The 24,518-nt window shown below is 39.4% G+C and overlaps 1 protein-coding gene and 1 pseudogene across 23 annotated transcripts in view; one reads left to right on the forward strand and one right to left on the reverse strand.

Moving 5' to 3' along the window:
• Positions 1–5,049, reverse strand: part of Ptprc (protein tyrosine phosphatase, receptor type, C) — a 112,884-nt gene extending 107,835 nt beyond the window's left edge. For 8 of the 23 annotated variants that reach the window (XM_087580048.1, XM_087580044.1, XM_087580042.1 and 5 more), the window contains exons 1-2: positions 3,889–3,931; positions 3,700–3,809 (exon numbers count right to left, since the gene is read on the reverse strand). Coding sequence is in view for 14 of the 23 variants with exons in the window: in XM_087580034.1 (XP_087436160.1) it covers positions 3,700–3,766 (67 nt within the window). In the remaining 9 variants the exon portion in view is untranslated. 23 annotated transcript variants of the gene reach the window in all.
• Positions 5,050–12,611: 7,562 nt separating this feature from the next.
• On the forward strand, positions 12,612–15,740 carry Tent2-ps1 (terminal nucleotidyltransferase 2, pseudogene 1; annotated as a pseudogene).
• Positions 15,741–24,518: the final 8,778 nt, after the last annotated feature.

Raw genomic sequence — 24,518 nt, forward strand, 5'->3', positions numbered from 1 at the left:
ACCACCACCACCATCATCATCATCACCACCACCACCACCACCATCATCATCATCATCACCACCACCACCACAATAATTGAAATAATCCTTAGCAGACTCCAGGGAAAGGTGGTAGAAAATGTCAGAGAGGGAAACAGGACTTTTATGGAAAACCTTAGAGGCCAGGGAGACGTAGGAGAACTGGAGGTCAAAACCACATCTCACTGGTTCTCTTTGAACCAGTCATGGTGAAAGGAAAAGAAGAGAGAAGAGAACAGAAGGGGCGGGGAGGGAAGAGTTGGGGAGGGAAGGCGAAGAGGAGGGAAGGCTGTTCAGGAAGAGGAGTGTGGGAAGGGAGGGAAGTAAGACCAACACTGGTGTTTGCCTGCATGGCAGAATGAACGCCAGTGTGTAAATAAGGATTATAGCTGATGAGGAAACCTCAGGAGTGCCCACCCCTGCCATTATAATCCTTTAAGTTATACAAAGAAAGAATGAGATTCAAACTGGTGACAAAAATACTGGCATATCATTGTAGACAGAAGATAATGAAGCCCAGAATTGAGGTGATCTCAGCGGAGATAAGCGAATGGGTTTTGGTTTTGGTTTTGGTTGTTTGGCTGTCAGTAAAGCACGCGGATGATTGCCCACAGGAAAAGGGCTTTTCCATTTCTGAGGGATTAGTATGGAGGTGGGAACTAAGCTCAAGAACACAGAGGTAACCGAGTTAGACCAAAGGAAAACAAAAACGGCTAAAGGACGTGTGTTCAAGACCCTCAGTAGTGAACAGGCAAGGGTGTGTGTGGAGATCCAGGAGACACAGACGACATGACAGATGACCACAGTGTGTAAACCAAGCACTACATATATGTGTCATGTCGGCAAAGCTTCATGTAGGTATGTATGTGCGCATGAACCAAGCAGAAACGAGCGCATGCTGCCCTCACTGCTTGTCGCTGTTGGAAAGGCACCAAATAGAATGAGAAGGCAGCTGCCTCCGATCCTGTGTTCAGTGTGTGGAGCAAGACAGAGGGATACCTGATTACTAATCTGCCTTTGCCCTCCTCTAACAAAGTACTTTTCAAATTCTAGCAATGACAAGGGTAGGAGAAAATGTGTTAGCTGTAAAAGAAAAAAAATTGAAGTAGTAAGTCCTCATCCCCAAAGCCTAGGCTCCCCCATTGTTTTTATAACATAATAAGAGTGAGTCAAATTCGACAAATAATGTATATCAAAATTTTATGATATGTAAGGCCAAGTACCTATTTGTTACATGAGATTATTCTAATGGTGATGGAAAAACTAAGAACTGTGCTCAGGAAATGAGTTCTCACTGTTGGGACTCAGAACAAAGCTCACTACACGCTGTTCAGGGCCCAGCTAAAGACGCTTCAGCCATTAGGTGATGGAGATGGTAGATAGACCTAGCAAAAAACTTGACTAGGGATAGAAAACCTGAGCTCCACCTGCGCTCTCTGTGCTATCGCGGTGCCCTAAAACTACTAACAAGTTTTAAACAACCATTCAGAATCAAACTGTCCCAGCAAAGAGGCACAGAGCAGAGAGATCAGGGACATTTTGTGAGTCAAAAACACAGCATCACAGTTGCTCTGGAAGACCTTAAATTTAACGTCAGTCTCATGTGGATTTCATAAGTGAAATAAAATGCCGGAGTGGTGTGTACTTTCCGTGGATCCTACACTAGTGTTTTATTGTGCTTCCTTATTTTTCTAAAGCATATAATAAGAGTTGTTCCCCGAAAGTTTATTTCCTATAGATACTGCATTAATTTATCTCATGAAAACTGTAGGATCTGAGTCAATTGTTGCTTAATAAAGTACATTATTTAAAGCCTTAATAAGTTCTTAACACTAAACAAAAACGTGTCTTGAAATGGTAAGCACCATTTTCAAATACAAATGATTTATGTAAGTGTGTGTATTTCCAACAGTAAGCACACACATTAAGGAAAACTATCCTTAGAAAAATATTTACCCTCAGCATTGTGGGAGCAATTATGTTAAACTTGGTCCTTATCAAACCATTCTGTCAGCAATCTATCACCTATCCATTATCTACATATTGATTAATAATACATCTATCTTTTAGAATAAAGTATTTATTCTAAAATAAATTTACTTTATAAATAAAGTATTTATAGCAAAGTTGATTTAAAGGTTTATACACACTTTGATTATGAATTCAAATATGCTTCCTGTACCACAAAATAATACCCAGATTTATAATTCAGTGGTGACTTGCTCTACGACCCGAAGGTACCTCAATGTTCTTTGACACCCATTTAAAAAGAATCGGGAACTTGCTCTGAGGAGGGTACTTACAGTGGAAATATACCAATGTATGATAAAAATACATATATGCCACCTTCAATTCATCTTCATAATTCACTTTACATTATAACAAAAATCATAGAGGGCTGACGACTTGAGAAGAAGTTTGTGCATTGTAACAAGATTTTGAGGCTCTCTGTGTTTTTAAAACTGTCTTTATGTTGGAAATCTCGCCCAAGCAAGTTCACAGCTTACCTAGATGGATTTTTATTTTTAAAAACATCCATCTTTCCAATTAAAAAGCAAGGCAAACTTATTGCGGTAGCATCAACAAACAAGTGTCTGAGGCTGCATCCCTTCTCCAGGCCCACAGACCAAGGAAAGCATACATTAGTCGTGTTAGTACCCCGTGTGTGAGGGGAAATGAGAGGAGTAAACATCGGAAAAAAAAATAAAATTGTGTTCTGAGAAGACTAATTATTTTCCCTATCTAAAAGTATCTAAGATTAAACACCATAAGGAGAAATGTCGTCTATCGGTTACTTGCTGCTCAACAAGACTCACGTCTCAAACTGAAACTGCTCAAGATATATTTATTGAACAGACCAGAAGTGTGAGAAGGCCTCAAACTTCAGTAAGCAGTGCCTGCCTGGTAACTCTATCCTAAAGGACACAGCATTTGTGTGAATTTTACGAATTGTAACACTTCTACCTTTTCAAGTCTGTGCTGTGTACCCATCACCAGGAAGGGCGGTGGCCCGACAAGAGTTTCCACAGCAAAATTCACAAGAACCCTTATCGCAGAACTAAAATGAATAATTCAAAACACATTCTGTGCTAAGACAATGTGGAGAATTAACATTTTTTGAAGCACCTAATGCTCTTGTCAGCCTGTTTGTAGCCAAGCATTCAAAACCCTATTTTAATAATCATTAACCTTTGAGGAAATAAGTCCTCTGAAGAGACTGGCTTACACAAGCAACCAAAGCTGTCTCATGAGTTTAAACCCTTCATATTTTGATCAAAAGCGTTAAAAACTGACTTAGTTAACAATTCCTCTAACTGTGGCAGAAGTGGTCAATTGCTTTAGTAACATCCCTGAACAGTTTGCAAACAGAGAGAGAGAGAGAGAGAGAGAGAGAGAGAGAGAGAGAGAGAGAGAGAGAGAGCGCTTTCCTATTAAACTGTGATCTTCCCCCGAAACATTTACGTATTTCAAACAGAAACAGTGTATGCTGCCCTGCAGTAGGGCATACTTGTCCTATGTTTGTCTCCCTGAGGTACAGGCCCTCAGGGTACATGGAGTAGCAGATCTTTTTACTTTCAAAATCCATCACACACAACTCTGAAAAATATGCATTTCGATCTAGCCTTTCCCGGCAAAATAAACAAAACACAAGGAAGTAAAAATTAATATAGATGTGCTTACCTGTGACAAAGACTTCTGGGCCGAGAAGGGCCAAGCTGAAGGCCAGAAGTTTGAGCCACAAATACATGGTCGTATCTGGAGATCAACTGTGTCCCTAAGAAATAGTCTCCCTGAAAGGCAAAATAATAGTTATCTCTCCAGAAGTTTGTCTCTCTGTAAAGCTAGGTCAAAACTAAAATGGATGCGTACTTTGCCCTCTGTCTTATCGGATGGGGAGCAAGTTTCCTTCTCTGCTACTCTAAGGACAAACCACTTGCTAGCTACATGAAGTGCTAGATGGTGATGTCAGATTCGGTTTTACTAACTTCTCCAAAAATACTGTAAAGGGTCCTCTTTGCAGGAAGTAAAAAAAAAAAAAAAAGTCGTTCAAAGTCAGTGCAATGGCTTCTTACTTCCTTAATTCAAATAATCATGCTGTTAGTAGTTCGTCTCAGTTTTCCTCTGAAGGAAAACAGTCTTAAATGACACAAATATTGCTCCTTTTAAATACCCTTTTGAGAAAGCTTTATTCACGCGCGATACATCCCTCCCAAGTCAATCAATAATTTTCTTACCCAGGATATGACAAAACAGACTCCACATGAGTATAATGACATAGGGTTGGCAAGATAGCACAGTGGCTGATCTGGTGCGAGGCTCTGAAGTCCGCTGAAGATGACCAAGTGACCCAAACCAACTGTCTTTCTGCTTATGTCTGCCAACTCCTGTTATTTACCATGGGGAGCTCAGACTCAAATGATATGCCTGTTTCTCAGTTTTGTGGCTTTCCTATGCAAAACTACCTTCACTGGCCTTAAAGAGCCTCCCAATTTGTTTTTTTTTCAGGGCTACTGGTGGAGGTTTCTTTTAGTTTTATGCAGGTATTTCTGTGAGCAGTGGAGTGAGAATCTCCTTTGTGCCTCAGTGAATTCAGGTTCCAGACAGGAGTGCCTCTACATTTGGGGTTGTTCTGTGCTACTCAATAGTGAAAGGAGAGCAATGAAAACCTGGTCTTGTCTTACAAAGTTAACTTGTTTCTTTTGATCGGAGTACTCTCCCACCCCACCACATATATCCCTGACCAATTTCACAAGTATGTATACTGTATTTCCATTATTTCCCCCACTCTCTTATCCCCAGAAGCCCTCCTGTGTCCAATACACAGCTCCATCTCAAATTCATGGCCTTTTATTCTTTAACTATTGGTACACACACACACCTACAAATATACACATCCCTACACACACACACACACACACACACACACACACACACACTCCTACACACATATCCCTGAGTACAAACACATACACTCCTACACACACACCCCTACACATGTGCACACATTCACACACACACACACACACACACACATGAAAGTAAACCATACTGAGTTTGTTTAGTGGCACGTGTGTGTGTGTGTGTGTGTGTGTGTGTGTGTGATATGTAGATGTGTGTGTCTATGTTTGTGTGTGCTTAGGGATAACTACATGGTATCACATAACTAATTAGGGAGATCACTACAGGAAAGACTATTTCTCATACTCAGCAGTCCGTAACTAACTTTAAGACTTCATCTTTGGTGGGGGCCTCTGAAATTCCCCCCAATGAATTTTAGCATATCAACTGATTTTGCTACTGCTCAGGTCTTGCAAAGGTAGCAAGCCATTATTGAAGTTTCATGAGGGTACCCTTCCCGTACATGTAAAAGACGCTATCTTGCTGCAGACTTCCTGATTCTCTAGCTTTTACACTCTTTCTGCTCCCTCTTCTGTGAAGTTTTCTGAGCCTTAAGTAAGTTTCCTAAGACTTGTGTTACACATCTATTGGTTTGATACCTCAAGGTTAGTCATTCTCTGTATTTGACTGGTTGTGGCTTCCTAGAATGGTCTCCGTCTATTGCAGAAGGAAGCATAGGAGAAGGACCGAATGAATGACGGGATTCTTAGTGAGCTGGCCAGCAAGAACATGCCTACAGTTTTTTTTTAAAGGTCACTATGAATTCAACAGTACAATTAAATGGATCTAGTACAAGTTTACTATCTACTTGCATTTAAAAACAAAAGAGCAGGGGTTGGGGATTTAGCTCAGTGGTAGAGCGCTTGCCTAGGAAGCACAAGGCCCTGGGTTCGGTCCCCAGCTCTGAAAAAAAGAACCAAAAAAAAAAAAAAAAAAAAGAGCACACACATACCTTAGTGTTTGAAATATGTACATAGTGTGTGGGAGACAAGTAGGCAAGTAGAGCCCCCAAAGTGACTATAATCCCTAATTAGGAAATATCATAGGGTTTTGTGTTTTCATGTGTGTGTGTGTGCGTGTGTCTGTCTGTCTGTCTGTCTTTGTGTGTGTGTGTGTGTATGTGTCTGTCTCTGTGTGTGTATGTGTGTGAGTACTTGTGTGTCTGTCTGTCTCTCTGTATGTGTCTGTGTCTCTGTGTTTGTGTGTGCATGTGTGTGCATGTGTGCGTCTGTGTGTGGTGTGTGTGTATGTGTCTGTCTCTGTGTGTGTATGTGTGTGAGTACTTGTGTGTCTGTCTGTCTCTCTGTATGTGTCTGTGTCTCTGTGTTTGTATGTGTGTGTGCATGTGTGTGTATGTGTGCGTCTGTGTGTGGTGTACACGTGCTCATCCATCTGTGTACATGTGAAGGCAAACAGTTAATGTTGGGTGTCTTCTCTATCACTCTAACATGAGTTTCCGAGTCGGTGTCCCTCACTAAAGCTGTGCTCAGTATTTAGGGTAGACTGTGTGGCCAGTGACTCCTTATCTCTGAGCCCTAGGATTATGGTTACATACATGCATAGTTACTTTTCCATGTGTTCTGGGGTTCAAACTTAGGTCTTCATGCTTGCAAAAGCAAACACTCTTCCCATTGAACCATCTCCACAGCACCCCGCAGATGCATTTTTGATACTTAAAACTTTCTTGTTTTCCTCCTACTTTGACTTTAAGGAACTGCAGGTTCAAACTTGTTCATTCCCCTCTGCGTGCGTGGGAATAACCTTACAGCTTAAACTCTAGGTAATAAAATTCAAAAGCCTCAAAAATCATATTATTTTGTACTTACCCAAACTTATAAATAGTTTATATAAGCCATGCCACTTGGGCTGACAGTTCTCTCCATAAGATCCATAGACTATCTGACAAAACTTCCAACACAAGACAGGAGAACCCTCCATTTGAGTTGGTAAGGGTAGTCCATGCAACTCACAAAATAATATAGGCTGCTTATTCCTGGGACCGTTGGTTGCCTTCCAGAGGGTGAAAAGTAAACCCCAGTTGCTAAAGGTACCACACACTTGGACATGGTGCTCAGATCTAATCTGGAAAGCTAGATCCGATCTGAAAGCTTCCTTCCTGTGGGCTAGCTTTCATTGTACCATCTGCCTGGGGAGGGAAGTAATACGTAGTCCTGAATAGCAGCTGTGGAACGTATGAACCACAATAATGAGCAGCATGTCAAGCTATCCCTAAAGGCACAATAGCAGTACTCATATCTGACAGCATCAGCAACAGTCTAACTGGACTTAAAGCCCGTTCAACGGGAGGCAAATTATACATCACACTAGGAACCTTGCCATTCCCCTTGGGTAAGAAAGGTCACAGCTCTCACAGGAGAACATATTACTATCTTTTTCCTAGAGCAACATAAATCCTAGCTCCTGAATTCTAAAATCGTATCCTTATACCTATAGATAAATGTAGCTCTTACCCCCCCCATCAAAAAAGCTTCTTTTTGTAAGAAATCAAAACCATTATATGATATCAACTGGTCATAGTGCAGAGATCAACTGATTGTGGGGAACCCAGGCCCAGTAGATATAATATCTCAGTAGAAGGGACAGAGAGATTCTAAAAGCCAGAGGACCAAAATATCCATTGTGAGACTGTCTCCTAAAAAGGACAGCGAGGCTATTCTCATGCCTCCCCCACTGGGGAAACCAGCACACATATCTAATTAACCCAGATAGGGATCCCCCAACAGATCAAAGTACAGAAAACACTAAAGTCCAACTCTGAGTTTTACTGGAGTTACGTACAGGAGGAGAAATGACTCAAAGAGAGCTTTATCAGCAAAGCTCACCCCAGTATGGGTGACAGCTGACACATCTTATAGCCTGGAGCACACAACACAGCCTGCAGGCAGTTCAACAGTGGCCTTTCCAGGTGCCTTGGTTGATCTAAACCGCCTCTGCTAGTTCCTGCTTCTTCCAATCAGCTGGTCTGGTCTTAAAGTCTTGATTTTTATTTATTGATTTTTAATGTATTCTTCTCTCATATGAATATCCTGACTGCAGTCTCCTCTCTGCCCATCAAGGCCTCCCAGCCTCCCTCACCCCTATTTCCCATCTGCTTAAGTTGCCCTGCTTCTTCATATCCCTTCAGAAAAGAGCAGACCTCTCAAGGATATTGACTAAACTCAGCATAACAAGATGTACTGATGGGCTGGAGAGATGACTCAATGGTTAAGAACACTGAGTATTCTTCCAGAGGTCCTGAGCTCAATTCCCAGCAACCACATAGTGGCTCACAACCATGTGTGATGGTATCCAATGTCCTCTTCTGGTGTGTCTGAAGACAGCTACTGGTACTCACATACATTAAATAAGTAAATCTTTTAAAAATCATTTAAAAATGCACTGAGACTAGTTGCAAACCTTCATATCAAGGCTGGCAGAGACAACTAGGTAGTAGGAAAATGGTCCCAAGAGCAGACAAAAGAATCAAATACATCTTCTACTCCTTCTCTTAGGATTCCCACAAAAACCCCAAGCTAAACAATCACAGCATTTATGCAGAGGAACTAAAGTAGACCCATGCAGGCTCAGTGATTGTCATTTCAGTCTCTGTGAAGTCTATGAACCCTGCCTGTTTAGTTGATTCTGTGGGCAATGTTCTCCTGATGTCCTCAGCTCCTCTGCCTCCTACAGCCCTGCCTCAACCCCATTCCTTGGGGTTCCCCTAGCTCTGGCCAATGTTTGGCTGTGGGTCTTTTTTTAAACTGCTTCCATCAGGTACTAGAGAAAGCTTTCTGAAAATCTTTTGTGCAGCTTGGCTTGCGTCTCAGGGAAGGACTCAGCTTTGATAACTTACTCTGGCAGGGAAGGGGCCTAGTGAATCTGGTTAGTGAAACATATTTATTCCACTTGTAACTTTGGGTTTGTTTTTTTTATCATAAATGTATGGGAAACTGACTTAGTGATGATTTCCCCCAACCCCTGGGGAAACACAACACAACACACACACACACACACACACACACACACATCTACTCAACCCATAGTAGATCATAGTATGGATACCATCAAAGTCCAACTTTGTGAACCAATGCATTTGAAAGGGTTTCTTACAGGAGGAGAAATGACTCAATAGCAGCGATATCACCAAATCTCAAACCAGCATGGGTGAGAGCTCCCAAAAACTGGGAACCAGGAACATACTACAGAGCTCAGCAGACAGCTCAACAGGTTAGAGAAAACTCTTCCTAAATGATTCTCATCTAAATTTTCTCCAGGAAGCACTCCAGTCTCATAGTTGTCTTTGCTGATTGGCTTGTATAGTGTTAAAGGGCAGGTCTTAGTGAATCTGGTCATTTGAGGGACCTCCTGAAACTATTTTGTGTAGTTTACCTTACTCCTTAGGAAACATCCCTGCTGGATGAAATGTGTCCTTTTCAGAGCAATCTGTTAAAACTCTCTCTCTCTCTCTCTCTCTCTCTCTCTCTCTCTCTCTCTCTCTCTCTCACACACACACACACACACACACACACACACACATACACACACACACACACACATCTTTATGCCCCTTCTTCCTTTTCAGTGATGACCCCTGAGGCTTGAAGGAGGTGACTACAGATATCCACCTGTGGTTGCTTGAATAAGAATGGTTCCCATTGGTGTATGTATTTGAGTGCTTAGTCATCAGGGAGGGGCAGTATGTGAAAAAAAATAGGAGTGGCCTTGTTGGAGGAAGCGAGTTACTGGGGGATGAGCTTTGAGGATTTAAAAACCATACTAAGCCTAGAGTCTTTCTCTGGGACTATGAATCAAGATGTAGTTCTGAACTACTTCTCTGCATTTGAATGTCTCCGTGTTCCCTGTGATGATAATAATGGTCTAAACTTCTGAAAGCATAAACAAGTCCCCCAGTTGAACACTTTATTTTACAAGATTGCCTGGGTCATGCTGTCTCTTTTCTGCAATAGAACAGTGATTAAGAAACCATTCGTGGCCAAGAAATAGGTCACCATGCCACAGAGCAGTCACTTGTTGAGGAGTTTCACTAAGCCAGTTAACACCAGATAGCAAGAGGTAAGCACAAGATAATCAACAGAAGCCAATGTAATTTGGTACCCTTAGAACCCAGTTTTCCCACCACACCAAGCCCTGAATATCCTAACGTACCTGAAAAGGAAGATTCTGACTTAAAATCCCATCTCATGAAGATGATAGAGACCTTTAAGGAAGATATAAATAATTTACTTAAAGAAATACAGGAAACCATGACCAAACAGGTAAATGAACTGAACAAAATTTTAGTTCCAAAACTTAAAAATGGAAATAAAAGCAATAAAGACATCACAAATGGAGTCAACTTTGAAGATGGAAAACTTGCAAAAGAAATCAAGGGCTACAGATGCAAGCATCATCAACAGAATATAAGAGATAGAAAAAAAAATCTCAGGCATAGAAGATACCATAGATGACACAACAGTCAAAGAAAATTCAAAACAGAAAAAACTTTTAACCCAAAACATCCAGGACTAAATGGAAAGAACAAACCTAAGAATAATAGGAATAGAAGAGAGCAAAGATTCCCAGTTCAAGGGCCAGAAAACATCTTCCACAAAATTATAGAAGAAAATTTTCAAACCTAAAGAAAGAGGTGGCCATAAATGTACAGGAAGGCTACAGAGCACCAAATATTTTGGACCCCAAAAGAAAATCCTCTCATCATATAATAATCAAAATACTAAATGCACAGAACAACAGCAATAACAACAAAAAAGCGGTAAGCAATAAAGACCAAGCAGCATATAAACACAGACCTATCAAAATTACATAAGATTTCTAAACAGAGTCTCTAAAAGCCAGAAGATACTGGACAGATGTATCCACACATCTAAAAGAACACAAATGCCAGCCTAGGATGCTATACCCAGCAAAACTAAGTCATCATAGAGAAACCAAGATATTTCATGACAAAACCAAATTTAAACAATATCTTCCCACTAATCCAGCCCTACAGAAGATACTGGAATGAAATCTCCAACACAAGGAAGAAAACTATACCCAAGAAAACACAAGAAATTAAAGAATTCACAACAAAAACAAGAGAATCACACACACACACATAATACCATCTCCAACAACAAACATAACAGGAACTAACAATTACCGGTCTTTAATATCTCTCAACTTCAATGGACTCAATTCCCCAATAAAATGACATCGGCTAACAAACTGGATATATAAACAGGATCTATTTTGCTGTATAAAAGAAACACAGATCAGTAACAAAGACAGATATTACCTCAGTGTAAAAGGCTGGAAAAAAGTTTTCTAAGCAAATGGTTCCAAGAAACAAGCTGTAGTAGTCATTCTAATATCCAATAAAATAGACTTTCAATCACAAAGTATCAAACAAGATAGGGAAGTCCACTTCATACTCATCAAAGGAAAATCTACCAAAATGAAATCTCAATTCTGAACATCCATTTCCCAAACACAAGGGCACGCACATTCAGAAAGGAAACTTTACTTAATCTCAAAAACACATTGAACTTCACACAATAATAGTAGGAGACTTCAACACCCCACTCTCACCAATAAAATAAGAAGTTATGAACCAAGTGGATTATACATATACATATATAAAACATTTCACTCTAAAACAAAGGATATACCTTCTTCTCAGCACCTCATGATTCCTTCTCTAAAATTGACCATATAATCAGACATAAAGCAAGCTTTAATAGTAGATAGATACAAGAAAACTGAAGTAATCCCTTGGATAACATCAGATCACCATGGGTGACCCAAGTCTATGGGACACAATGAAAGCAGTGCTAAAAGGAAAATTCACAGCACTAAGTAACTTTATAAAGAAATTTGAGAGATCCTAGACTAGAAACTTAATATCACACCTGAAAGCTCTAAAACAAAAAGAGGCAAACACACTCAAGAGGAGTAGATGGCAGGAAATAGTCAAACTCTGGACTGAAATCAACCAATTAGAAACAAAGAGAACACAAAAAAATCCACAAAACTAAGAGCTGTTCTTTGAGAAAATCAACAGGGTAGATTAAACCTTTAGTCAAACTAAATAAAGGACACAGACAGTATACAAATTAACAAAATCAAAAATAAAAAGGGACACATAACAAAAGAAAGTGAGGAGATTCAAAAAATCATCAAATCTTACAACAATAGCCTATACTCAGCAAAACTGGAAAATCTAGATGAAATGCTTGATTTTCTAGACAGATAGCACATACAAAAGTTAAATCATGATGAGGTAAAGAATCTAAACAGTCCCATAACACCCCCAAACAGCCCAGGGCCAGACGGTTTTAGTGCAGAATTCTACCAGAATTTCAAAGAAAAGTTTATAACAATATTCCTTCAAACTATTCCTCAAAATAGAAACATAAGTCATGCTACCAGACTCATTCTACAAGGCCATTGTCACCCTGGTACATAAGCCACACAAAGACTAAACAAGGAAAGAGAACTTCAGACTGATTTCTCCTGTGAACATTGATAAAAAAAAAAATAGTAAAGTATTTGTAAACCGAATTCAGGAACACATCAAAAATATCAGCCATCAAGATCAAATAGGCTTGACCCAAAGGATGCAGGGAGAGTTCAATATACAAAATTCCATCATATTAATCCACCATATTAACAAACAGAAAGTCCACTAATGCATCATGCATGTGAGAGCATCCTGTGAGAGCAGCCAGTCTGAGGACTCTGAGCTTCTCCAAGGAAGATCAAGTATAAGGGTGCGCTGAAAGAAAGAAATGGTGACTTGTTTCCAGCACACTTTTACTGCATGCTTTCTTAAATAAGAGCATAATTGTGATTGGGCTCAAAATGTTAAGACCATCCCTCCAACAGACAAATGAATTATAAAAACAAACAAAAGAAACAAACAAAAAAACAGAAAGAAAAAAAATAACATGACTATCTCATTGGATACTGAAAAAGTATTTGATAAATCCAACACCCCTTCATGTTAAAAGTATTAGAGAAACCATGGATACAGGGCACATTCCTAAGCATAATTAAAATAATATACAGCAAGCCATAACTAACATCAAATTAAATGGAAAAAAACTTAAAGCATTCCCACTAAAAGCAGGGACAACTCTCTCCCTATGTATTCAATATAGTACTTGAAGTTCTAGCTAGAACAAATAAACAACGAAAGGAGATCAAGGGGATACAAATTAGAAAGGAAGGAGTTAAGGTATCACTATTTGTGGATGACATGATACTATACATAGCAACTCCCAAAATACTACCAGAGAATGTCTACAACTGATATACAAGTTCAGCAAAGTGTCTGGACATAAAATTAACTCAAACACTTCAGTAGCCTTCCTTTATACCAATGACAGTTGAGCTGAGAAAGAAATTAGGGAAACAACACCCTTCACAATGGTCACAAATAATATAAAACATCTTGGTGTAACTCTAACCAAGCAAGTGAAAGTTCTGTATGACAAGAACTTCAAGTTCCTAAAGAAAGAAATCCAAGAAGACCTTAGAAGATGGAAATATCTCCCATGCTCATGGATTGGTAGGATTAACATAGTAAAAATAGCCATCTTCCCAAAAACAATCTACAGATTCAAGGCAATCCCGATCAAAATTCTAACACAATTCTTCACAGACATGGAAAGAGCAATTCTCAACTTCATATGGGAAAACAAAAAACACAGGATAATGGAAATAATTTTCAACAATAAAAGAATTCCTGGGGGAATCACCATCCCTGACTTCAAGCTGTATTACAGAGCAATAGTGATAAAAAACCACACGGCATTGGTATAGATGCAGACAGATTGATCAATGGAATAGAATTGAAACCCAGAAATAAACTCACATATCTATAGACACTTGATCTTTGACAAATGGTGCTGGTCTAACTGGCAAACTCCATGTAGAAGAATACAAATGTATCCATATTTACCACCTTGTACAAAGCTCAATTCCAAGTGGATCAAGGACTTCCACATAAAACCAGATACACTGAAGGGAAAATTTCATGAACAGATCATCAATGGCTCAGGCTCCAAGATCAACAATAGACAAATGGGACCTCATGAAACTGAAAATCTTCTGTAAGGCTATGGACACTGTCAATAGGACAAAACGACAATCTACAGATTGAGAAAAGTTCTTCACTAACCCTACATCCAATAAAGGGCTAATATCCAAAATATACAAAGAACTCAAGAAGTTAGACTCCAAAAAATTAAACAACTCAGTTAAAATGGGGTACAGAGCTAAACAGAGAATTCTCAACAGAAGAATCTCAGTTACCCAAGAAGCACTTAAAGAATTGTTTAGCATCCTTAGTCATCAGGAAAATGCAAATCAAAACAACCTTACCATTCTACCTTACACCAATCAGAATGGCTAAGATCAAAAATTCAAGCGATAGTATATACTGGCAAGGATGTAGAGAAAGAGGAACACTCCTCCAGTGCTGATGCAATTGAAAAGTGTACAACCACTCTGGCAATCAATCTGCTACTTCCTCAGAAAATTAGAAATAGTTTTACCTGAAAACCCAGCTATACTGTTCCCGACAATATACTCAAAAGATATTCCACCATACAACAAGGACACGTGCTTCACTAAGTTCATAGCAGCCTTATCTGTTACAACCAAAAGCTGAAAATAAGCCAGATGTCCCTCAACTGAAGAATGGATATATAACATGTCATTCATTTACACAATGGAATACTATTCTGCTATTAAAACTGAGGACATAATGAATTTTGCAGGCAAATGGATGGAACTAGAAAATATCCTGAGTGAGTTAACCCAAATCCAAAAGGACATGCATGACAGGAGCCTACCATGGCTGTCCTCTGAGAGGTTCTATCAGCAGCTGACTGAGACAGGTGCAGATACCTACAGTCAACCATTGGACCTAGGTCGGGGACCCTTATGGAAGAGTTAGGGGTAGGACTGAAAGAGCTGGAGGGTCCATAGGAGGACCAACAGCATCAACCATCCTGGACCTCTGTGTGCTCCCAGAGACTGAGTCACCAACCAAAGAGCATACATGGGCTGATCTGTGGTCCCCTGAGCTTAAGCAAAGTATTGCCTTGTCGTTCCTCAATGGAAAATGCTGTAGAAACTTGATGTCCCAGAGCAGGAGGGATGTTGGTGGGGTTGAGGTGGCGTGGTTGAGTGCGTTAGTGGGAAAGCACCTTCTCAAAAGCAAAAGGGGTGGCGGTGAAGAGGAATCGAGCAACATTTCTAATGTAAATAAAGAAAATAATTTAATAATAATATAAAAAGAAGCAGGCAAGTTACCATGGTGTAAATGATACCAGTTGTGGTACGTTAAGCAGCTATATTCTTCTATTGATGCTTGTAGAGTATTTACAAACCTACCTGAACACATCCTTCTATCCCTCAAAACCACTTACCCAGAATCTTTTAGCAGTTTTGTAACACTGCGCCTTGTACATCGTGCTCCATGTAATGTTCCTCCTTACCTCTCAAAGAATGAATTCAATCTTGGAGACCACTTATTGGGCTTTCTTAACTATCATGCTACAGAATTTGACTAGAACACTCAGATGACTTCAGTTTGTAAAGACAAAGCCATCTCAAGACCTGATGATATGGAATGGAGAAATAAATACATCTGTGTTGAAGAACCTTTTGATGGAACTAATAACACATGAAAGGCAGAATGTTTTTATGATCAAAATCAGTGTTTAAAGTCATGGCACAGATTGAAGAACAAGAGAGATCTGAACAGTGCTCTACCTTTGAGAGCTACTACCCTGAAAAAAATAACTGGTCTCTAATTCTTAAAATTCTTCCAAGAAATAAAGAACAATCGTTACATCATAATTCATCTTGTTTATCGCCATCATGATCTATTTTTAATGTTCTTGTTTTCAGGTTTAAAAAAACATAATCATAATGTTGCATAGTTCATTATATTTTCTTATAAACGCTTTGATTTAAAATGTATTTTTAAATGTTTAAGTCAATTATTACAATTATTGTGGCATGACTTTTCAGCATAAAATATATTTTGAGAAATTATCTGAACAAATAATGCTTTGATATAATTTCAAATAATTGTATTGCATGCTTATCCTGAAGAACTATGAGGAATTTTTCAAAGCATCTGAGTACTATGCATATACTGTAACTGGCAGTGGACAGTAGTCTAGCTCAGTTCTAGTCAAGTAAAGATTCAAGTCATTTATTCAGTTACATGAAGCAAATGAAATCTTTCATTTAGTGAAATCACTATGGAGTCTTGAAATACTGGACAACTACCTTAAGTTTTCACTTGACTCCCTAGGACAGTCTGTCTGAAATGTGTCTAAATTAGTGTGTTGACTAGCACTTCACACCTTGCTTTGACAGACTGTGGGGGTTGATTTAGATTCCGTGTTGAAACAATGCATTTTGCACTATTGTGACTGGGAACATTCCCAGCAGTGAATGACTTGTTTATGGACTGTTCGAAGTCTCTGACTTAGATATTTTGGGAAAATGAGATGCCCCAGGCTTTCTGAAAGCACAGTGAACTGTGCACTGTTGCATCACCTAAGGTTTCCTGGTTTTATTTTCCTCATCATAGGAAACAGCAGAGAACTGAAGCATCAAAGTCAAAAAATTAAAATACCCTATTTGCAGAATCAGGTTTCTGTGGATTATAATCTAAACTGGAATTTTTAGGCAGTAAGCCTCTACAGAGGGTTTTATATAGCAATAAAGTTATAAATAAAAGTTTAACATTTATACAAAAATCTTTTAGTATTTTCCCACACGAAAGTATAAGTTCAGACATAAGGCGTGCTGTTTATTAAGACTGTTTTTAGCTTATATAAATTCTTGTAATTGGTCAGTACCTGTACATTTAAATATAAAACGTAATCTTGAAGGGAGTTTTAACTTTTTCAAAGATTACAATCTTATTGTTGGCCTGCGGTGGTGCAGTTTGCACCACTAAACTATATATTTTTTTTGCAAACCAATTAAAAAAACTAAAACTTTCTCTTTGTTTGACTTACAAAGGGTGTCCGTTTTCTTTTTGTATGCTGTCAAGTGGAATAAAGTTTATATCTGGGAATAATCAGATAACATGAGGGTAACTACAGAAGTGGACATTAACATCTTTCATTCAACCAATGAGCTTCTGACACAAGACAATCCTTTGCCTGGCAATAGGAGAAAATGATCATCAAAACTAGGCCGGCTTCATGCCCTACCTTATCACAGTCTCTAGTTAGTCATCATTAGCCCTTGATGCTTTGGTGTAAGCACGTGATATTACAATTGGTCTCATCTTGATATTGCAAAGTTTGCTTGAAATAAAAAGGTTGAATATGTATCTTAAACAGCAGTAGATGGTTAAGTGTGCCTGGGGAGAAGAAAGAATAGTCTAGGCAGAAAAAACAATGGAGTTATAGATAGAGTCTATATGCAAAAAAAAATGGAAGGAGCTACATATGCTCTGAAGAGCTGCAAAGTGTGGGAAATGATGAAGCTTCAGAAGGAGACAAGAACCAAATCTTCCCAGAACTTCCAGGCTCCAAGAACGTATCTCTATTCTAAGAGTAATACGGTCTTATAGAATCCTTTTAAACACTGGTTTTGATATGTGTGGCAATGATGTCCGTGTTAGCACTGTCAATCCCTTCTCTGTCTTTTTTTTTTTTTCTCATAAAGGTCAACATTTAATTAGGGCTGGCTTACAAGTTCTGAGGTGCAATCCATTTTCATCATGGCGGGAGGCTCAACAGTGTCCAGACAGGCAGGGCCCTCCAAAGGAAGCCAGAAGCAGACTGTTTTCATCTAGCTAGAAAGAGGGCCTTAAAACCTACTGCCTTAGTAACACACTTCCTCCAACAAGGCCACACCCACTCCAACAAGGTCAAACCTCCTAATAGTGCCACTCCCTGGGCCAAGCATATTCAAACCACCATGTTGACAAATTGTCCCAGCAGCAGTAAATAGAGCTACTCTTAGCTTCTCTAACCACTGTCTTTGGTCAGCTTCCAAAATATCATCTATACGTCAGTCACTGGTTCTGACTGACTTTTTCACAGAAGCTTCCATCTAGGATCTTCTTTATCTGCCTAACATTTAAGGATGGCTGTCACCTGCTCAGGGCTCAGTGTTGCCCCTCTCTGCCTTCCTGGGTGACCCACAAATTTGCACCAGGAGCTATGTCTTTCGTGCTGACACCCAGATGTACCAGACCTTGAATCAGATTTATGATTTGCAAAATTTATGAACCAGATCCTGTTCTTGGCCTGTCCAAGTTACTCTAGTTTGTATAAACATTTTTGCATATGGCTTCTTGTTGCACTAATTTTAGATGCATTATTACATCTGTCTCTGAGCTGTTTCACACAGGTTCTGACATGCTTTACACATAGAAATATCAGCTACCGTTAAGGCTCTAAATGTAAATTCATTGCTGCATTCTTGACAATCCATTGGCTGCCTTGGACACAACCCAGCAGACAATGGAAGTCTTCATCTATTCTTTCTTTAAACTTGCCTCGATTTGAATCTCATCTATAAATGTACCAATATACTCAAGAGTATATCTTCCCAAAAGAGTTTGCATTTGACTTCTCCTTTTCTTTTACAACTGAATTCAATTCATGAAAAAAAAAAATCCTTTCCCTCTGACTCAGACACATGGGAGCTCTGCTCCCGTTTCAGTTGGAACTCGTGAGATGGAGCGCTAGCACTGATGAGAGAGATTTTTAGCTGATCTCCAAGCTTCCACCTCACCTCCCTGCAAGTGTCATTCTAGGGAGAAAGTCGACTTCTAGCAACATAAATCAGGTTGTATTAAACATTGTTTAAAATACATCAATATTTTCCACATTTTAATTGAATAAAATTCAGCCTCTGTATATATCACTCAAGCCATTCCATTCTGTCCCCCACCACCTTTCCCATATTATGGACATGCTGACCTTTTTCTTTTTCTTTACATGCTGTCCCCTTTCCTACTCATTTCACACTGATAGCCCTGGACCATTCTTTATCAACACCTTAACTCCTCATAGAGATTCCCTGATCATTATACATCCCACTTACAAAGAATCCATCTGTGCTGCTCACAACCTCAGAACTTTGCTAATTTCCTCCAATTCCAGTGATGTGTTTATGTTTATACATATCTACCACCCACCCACCCCCGCACTATAAACCTAACATTTTGGTAGCAGTCTTTGATGTGTAATAATGAGTTTGTAGCTGTTGATCCAAGTAGAAGCTGTTAGGATAGTAGGGAAGCTTGTGCTTGACCTATGGGCAAAGTATACTGACAGAAGCAATGTTGATCCATGACTGAATTAATGTTCACAATTACAGATTTAATAAACATTATCACCAATGAGGAAAAAATTTTTACAAGAGAACAAAATGGGAACTACAATTTTTACATCTTTATTATTTGAAAAAATCACATTCTTGAATTCTTACATTTTGACATTTAAAGATTTCTGAACTGGGTTTGAAGAAATGAGTCATTGGTTTAGAGCATTGCCTGTTCCAATTGTCAGATCCCAATGACAGCTCACAACTGTCTGTAACTCCAATTTCTGGGGACACAATGCTCTCTTCATGCCTCTGTGGGCCCTGTAAACCACTCACAACAAATACAAATAAATAAATATTTCCAAAAGAAAGGTTAAAAACAAACCCACCATTCTACTGAACAAAGAAGTCTGCTTTGCTGGATAAATCTACTCTCCTGATTGTGTTTAATGAAAACACAAAGAAAAACCAGTCTCTGGGGGACAGAGAGAAGGCACAGAGAGCAAGAGCACTGACATCTTCTTAGAGGGCCAGGGTTAAATCCCAAGTACCCGTGTAGTAGCTCACAATCATGGTAACTCCAGCTCCAGGGATCTGACACCTTTCCCTGGCTTCTGATTCACCAGGCACACATGGTGCACAGAAATAAATGTATACAAAACACCTAAACACATAAAATACATTCATTAAAAATAAGTTTATCCAATGCCAAGCCTTATAATAGGGAAGATGTTGCTACGTTTGTGGTCTTTCCAGCTCTGGACAGTATAATTCTGATTCAGATATATCTGTTTTCTACTCTGCACATCTTTGATATGGGGATTAAAGAAACACTGGGTCTGACGCTCAACAGAGTTAAACACTAGTCCTAAAAATGATGAGTTCTCCGTAATTCTGAACTAGTGACATCTTAATTTGTTTAAGTACTAAACGTATTAATTAGTTGAACAGGCATTCAATGAACAAGGGAGACTAAATAGAACAGGTCATTGACTTAACACAGCAAAACATTAATTTGACTTCTAATACCAATAAAAAGGAGAAAAAGAGATGTCAATGGAGGAGAGAGATTTCCCTAAGACCTTATCCTACCCTCTCCTTTCTGAAAATTTGACAAAGGAGGGAGGGTGAGGTGACAGAGTGAAGACAGCATGAGGTTGAAGTGGAAAGCGGTGTGGTGAAAGGACCGAGCCCTTGTGGTGATGACTCTGTGCTATGGGATGTGGACAGGAGACTTGGTGATCTCTTCCAGATCAGTGTGAAAACACTGCGGGCTACAAGCTGAACCCTTACTTAGCAATGTTCACATATGTTGTATGAGGCAAGTAATACTCTTAAATGGACGAGATCCATTGGCACCGCAGAGAGGGTGCAGGAAAGCTGCACAGTTCTCCTAGGCTTGCTCGGAGTTAAAGCTCCTTCCAAAATGCTAACAGCAAACTTTAAAGTTCCAAGAACAGTCATACTGGTGCCCCTGGTTGTAAAACCATTCCAATGTCACTTCCCAAACATCTCTTGAGTTTATCTGGTTCTGTCTATGTATGTCAGCTCTGACTGTATTTCTCAAATTTCTTTTTTTTTTTTAATGTGCATTTGTATTCTGCCTACATATAAGTTTGTGTGAGGGTGTAAGATCCCCTGGAGGTGGCGTTATATACTGCTGTGAGCTGCCATGCGAATAGTGCCAATTAAACCAGGATCCTCGGGAAAACAGCAGGTTTCCAGCTTCTCTGACCAATCTCTGCAGCCCGTTTCTCACATCTCTTAGATAACACAAAATGGCTTCCTAGCCAGTGTTCCTATCCTTGACTTGGGCATTTTTCATTATTCTCACATTGCAATGTAATCTCCATGACGTTCTCTTAAAATCACACTTTCTTTGATCCTCCTCCAGCTCCAGCTTCCCACTGGATTCAGCGTCACTGTTTCTCCTCCTTTTGAGGCTCCCACTCTCACAATCCTTGTGGTCCTTCAGCCCAGTCTCTGAGACATTGGCTCCACCTTGTTTTTGCCCTGGTCTTCTCAGATAAGAGAGTTCACAGATGGTGGCTGTCTGCCTAAAAACCCCAATTTGCTCCTCATTTCTAGCTCCCATCGTCGATCCTTCTATTACCCAAGTTCTTTAAAGAAATCAAAGATCCTACTAGTGTTTTTCCAGTGAAATTATTGTCTTCTTCATACTACTTGTTATGTTGTTAAGTAATTATCTAAATGATTCTACACTTTTCACAAAACCATACGTTCCATCAAGAGAGATCTACTAGCCCATATTCTAAAACAGATCATAATCATTTGCTGTTGTAATGAACAAAGAACTAAAGGAATAAATCGCGATGCTTCTGCATAACCTAAAGCTCTCGTCACTTCTTGCAACCACGATATAGAGAATAAATGACATAAGAATGAAATTTTATTTAATTCGAACTACAGAGAACAAAGGAATGTGGTAACCCCTATCTTGAGATGCCAAAACCATGTCTGTTACACTTTTTTAATTTGACACCTTTCTTCTTCGTGTTTACAAAGGCAAATTTTTTTCCACAATGTGTCTAGGAAGAAGTGAGCATGTAAAATTTAAATTATCTTTGATAGATGCAATTCTGTTTCTAGGGAAGGGCTTTTTACCCTAGCACTGTCAACATCACTTTAGGGAACAATAACATTTATAGACTCAAACATGGTAGATGTTTGATTCTCTCTTACAAAACAATCTAATGTGGTGTCCTCGGATTGACAGCAAATACCTAGACATTCAAAGATTCTGTTGCCTCCATCCTGAGCTATCTAATTCCCTGGGGCTTCTGTCCTCTGCATTTAATTACAGAAGGAGAAGGTACAGAGATAAGACACTCTCAGAGATTAAAAAAAAACAAAAAAACAAAAAAACGACCTTAGCCCTGAAGGATATACATCACCTTGCAATATGGTCTGCTGACAGGAACAACAAACCCTGTCAGACACCAGGATGTATCTCTGCCTTGGTTTGAGTACCCTCCAATAGCACTATCAACAGTCCAGGTACTAAGTATCTTAGAGTACCTGTTTTATCATTTCCAATCCATATTTGAGAGTGCACAGGCTAACCCAGAAGTCAGGTCTCCCAATCTCACCTCTAAAATGTCTATCAAATGTATCTGCTTCTTCCCATATCTACTGTCAACAGGTCCAGCCAACATTGCTCCTCTGCTGGACTCTCTCTGTGTTCACCCTTGCTTTGGTCTCCATGATTTCTGACAGTGAGCAATTTAAAGTTTCTCAAATACATGTAGCTCTGCTGCATCCTGGCATCAAGTCTGTTTAGGTTTGGACTTGAAAGTGGACGAAAACTGAACTCTTTATCAGAACCTAGAGGGTCCTGCAAGCTCCAATCCCACCCTGGTGTTGCCTGTGGTGCTACTTGGCTTTTGACTGTAGCTTCTGTGTGTCCATCCATCTTGAGTTCACCCTGACCTGCTTCCATGAGTTGGATTCAGACATACTTCTGTACTCCCTACTTTGTGCAACCAGGCCTTGTTTCATGAAGTCTTTCCTTGACTCTCCATACTGAAGAGATCCTTAACTCCCATTCTCTGCTTCTTCTCATGTCCTGTTTCTTTCTTACCATTTTTCAGGAGATGTTTTTAGTCCATTTGTTTGCTCACTTTTCACCTGATGTCCCTTGAATATATTTCCCCAAAGGGTGAAGTCTTATTCATCTTGTTCTCCTTTGAATATATGATACATGAAGCAGTACCTATCTTCTGGAAGCTGGCTGATAGATACCTGTTAGTAAGGAAAAGAATGGATTCTGAGAAAGAGTATACACAACATATATGAATGAGCAAACAAGCAAATGGCCTATATTTGTTTTTCCCATGTGAGGCATATTGGATGTAAATAGAGTTTTCAGCTGTATTAAAACAATTTTATACCCAGCAAAGATCTCACATGGTTAAGTCAGTTTGCCTTTTTAAATGTAAAACTCTGGTATCTGGGTTGTAAGTCCTCCTTAAATTTTCTTAACACAATTTCCTCAAATGAAGAAGCATGAATTACCTTACAGTATTTGAACTTGAACTATATGAAATGTTATGTCAAGAGTCTATCAAAGTGTTTTTAATGTGGAAGTGGCTTAAAACATGTTATATTCTTTGAGAATATAGTCTGTAATCCAGATCTCTGTGAGTTAAAGTCACCAGGGCATCTTAATTCCTCCTCTTCTTTCTCCTTCTCCTTCTCTTCCTCCTCTTCTTCAGTTTCTCTGACTTTACAACAGGTCATTACAGAGATACAATGTGTCACTGGGATCTAAACCATTCAGAAGGTCTCCCTCTTAGCCAGGAGCATTGGTTCTACAATCAAAACATATGCCGATCACCATAAAGAAATGGCTTGGTCAGTATTTCTAAGAAAGAGGCTTTTACCACCCACCCCCTTTTTTTCTGGACTAAAAATTGCAAATCTGAGAAAGACTGGCTTCTCTAGCTACCACATAAATTCTTAGTCTAAAACTAAAACATGTTAAATTCAAGCCAAGAATAGGGAAACGTGTGGTACTTTGTATATACACACATATAGTTGTATCTAGTGATGTCCTGAAATAATTTGTTTTTAAGAAGTGTGTTGTCTGTTTTCCTGATTTAGAGTAGCACAGATTTGTGATAGTGACAATATGTAGAGGAAGACTTTCTCCCTCTGGAGTTTTGGGCATTGGTCATAGAATCTCAAAGCACAAAAACTAGGGCAGGAGAAAGCCCACACTGACCAGCACCATCTCATGCTCTAGAAGTGAAGACAGACTTGTAAACAAACAGTTAAAGGGTGGTGTGACTGGAGGGTAATGGTGTTGTGGCTTGAAGGAGGAAGTGATCAATAGAGAATGCCTCCCAGAGTGGGTTGAGTGAGTAAAAGGTACAGAGAACAGGAAAGGGCATGGGAGCAGCAATTATGGTCCAAGTGTAGGGAGTGGGACAGGTTAAGGATAAGGTCACATAGGAAGCAGAAGGAAAGATAAAGATCCTAAGGATGACTTATGCGCGTTGGCAGGTTAATGTGGGGGGGGGGTGGAAAACCTCTCAGACTCTTTTTGAAACTTTCCGTGAGAAAGAGTAGTTGTAGATGAAGGAAAAGAACCCCTGATTTCAACTTAATTCCAGATTCTTACATTTTGTGTCTTATGGTTGCTTCCCATCTTCTGTCTCTACTACCAACATTTCTATTTTCTATTAAAAAATAACTATATAGCTTGGTGACTTTTCATCAAGAAATAGTATTTTCTTGCCTTTGCTTCATGTTGTGATGTTTCA

This window comes from Rattus norvegicus, chromosome 13, assembly GCF_021556685.1.
Source record: "Rattus norvegicus strain SHRSP/BbbUtx chromosome 13, alternate assembly SHRSP_T2T, whole genome shotgun sequence".
In the NCBI taxonomy this organism is placed as follows: Eukaryota; Metazoa; Chordata; class Mammalia; order Rodentia; family Muridae; genus Rattus; species Rattus norvegicus.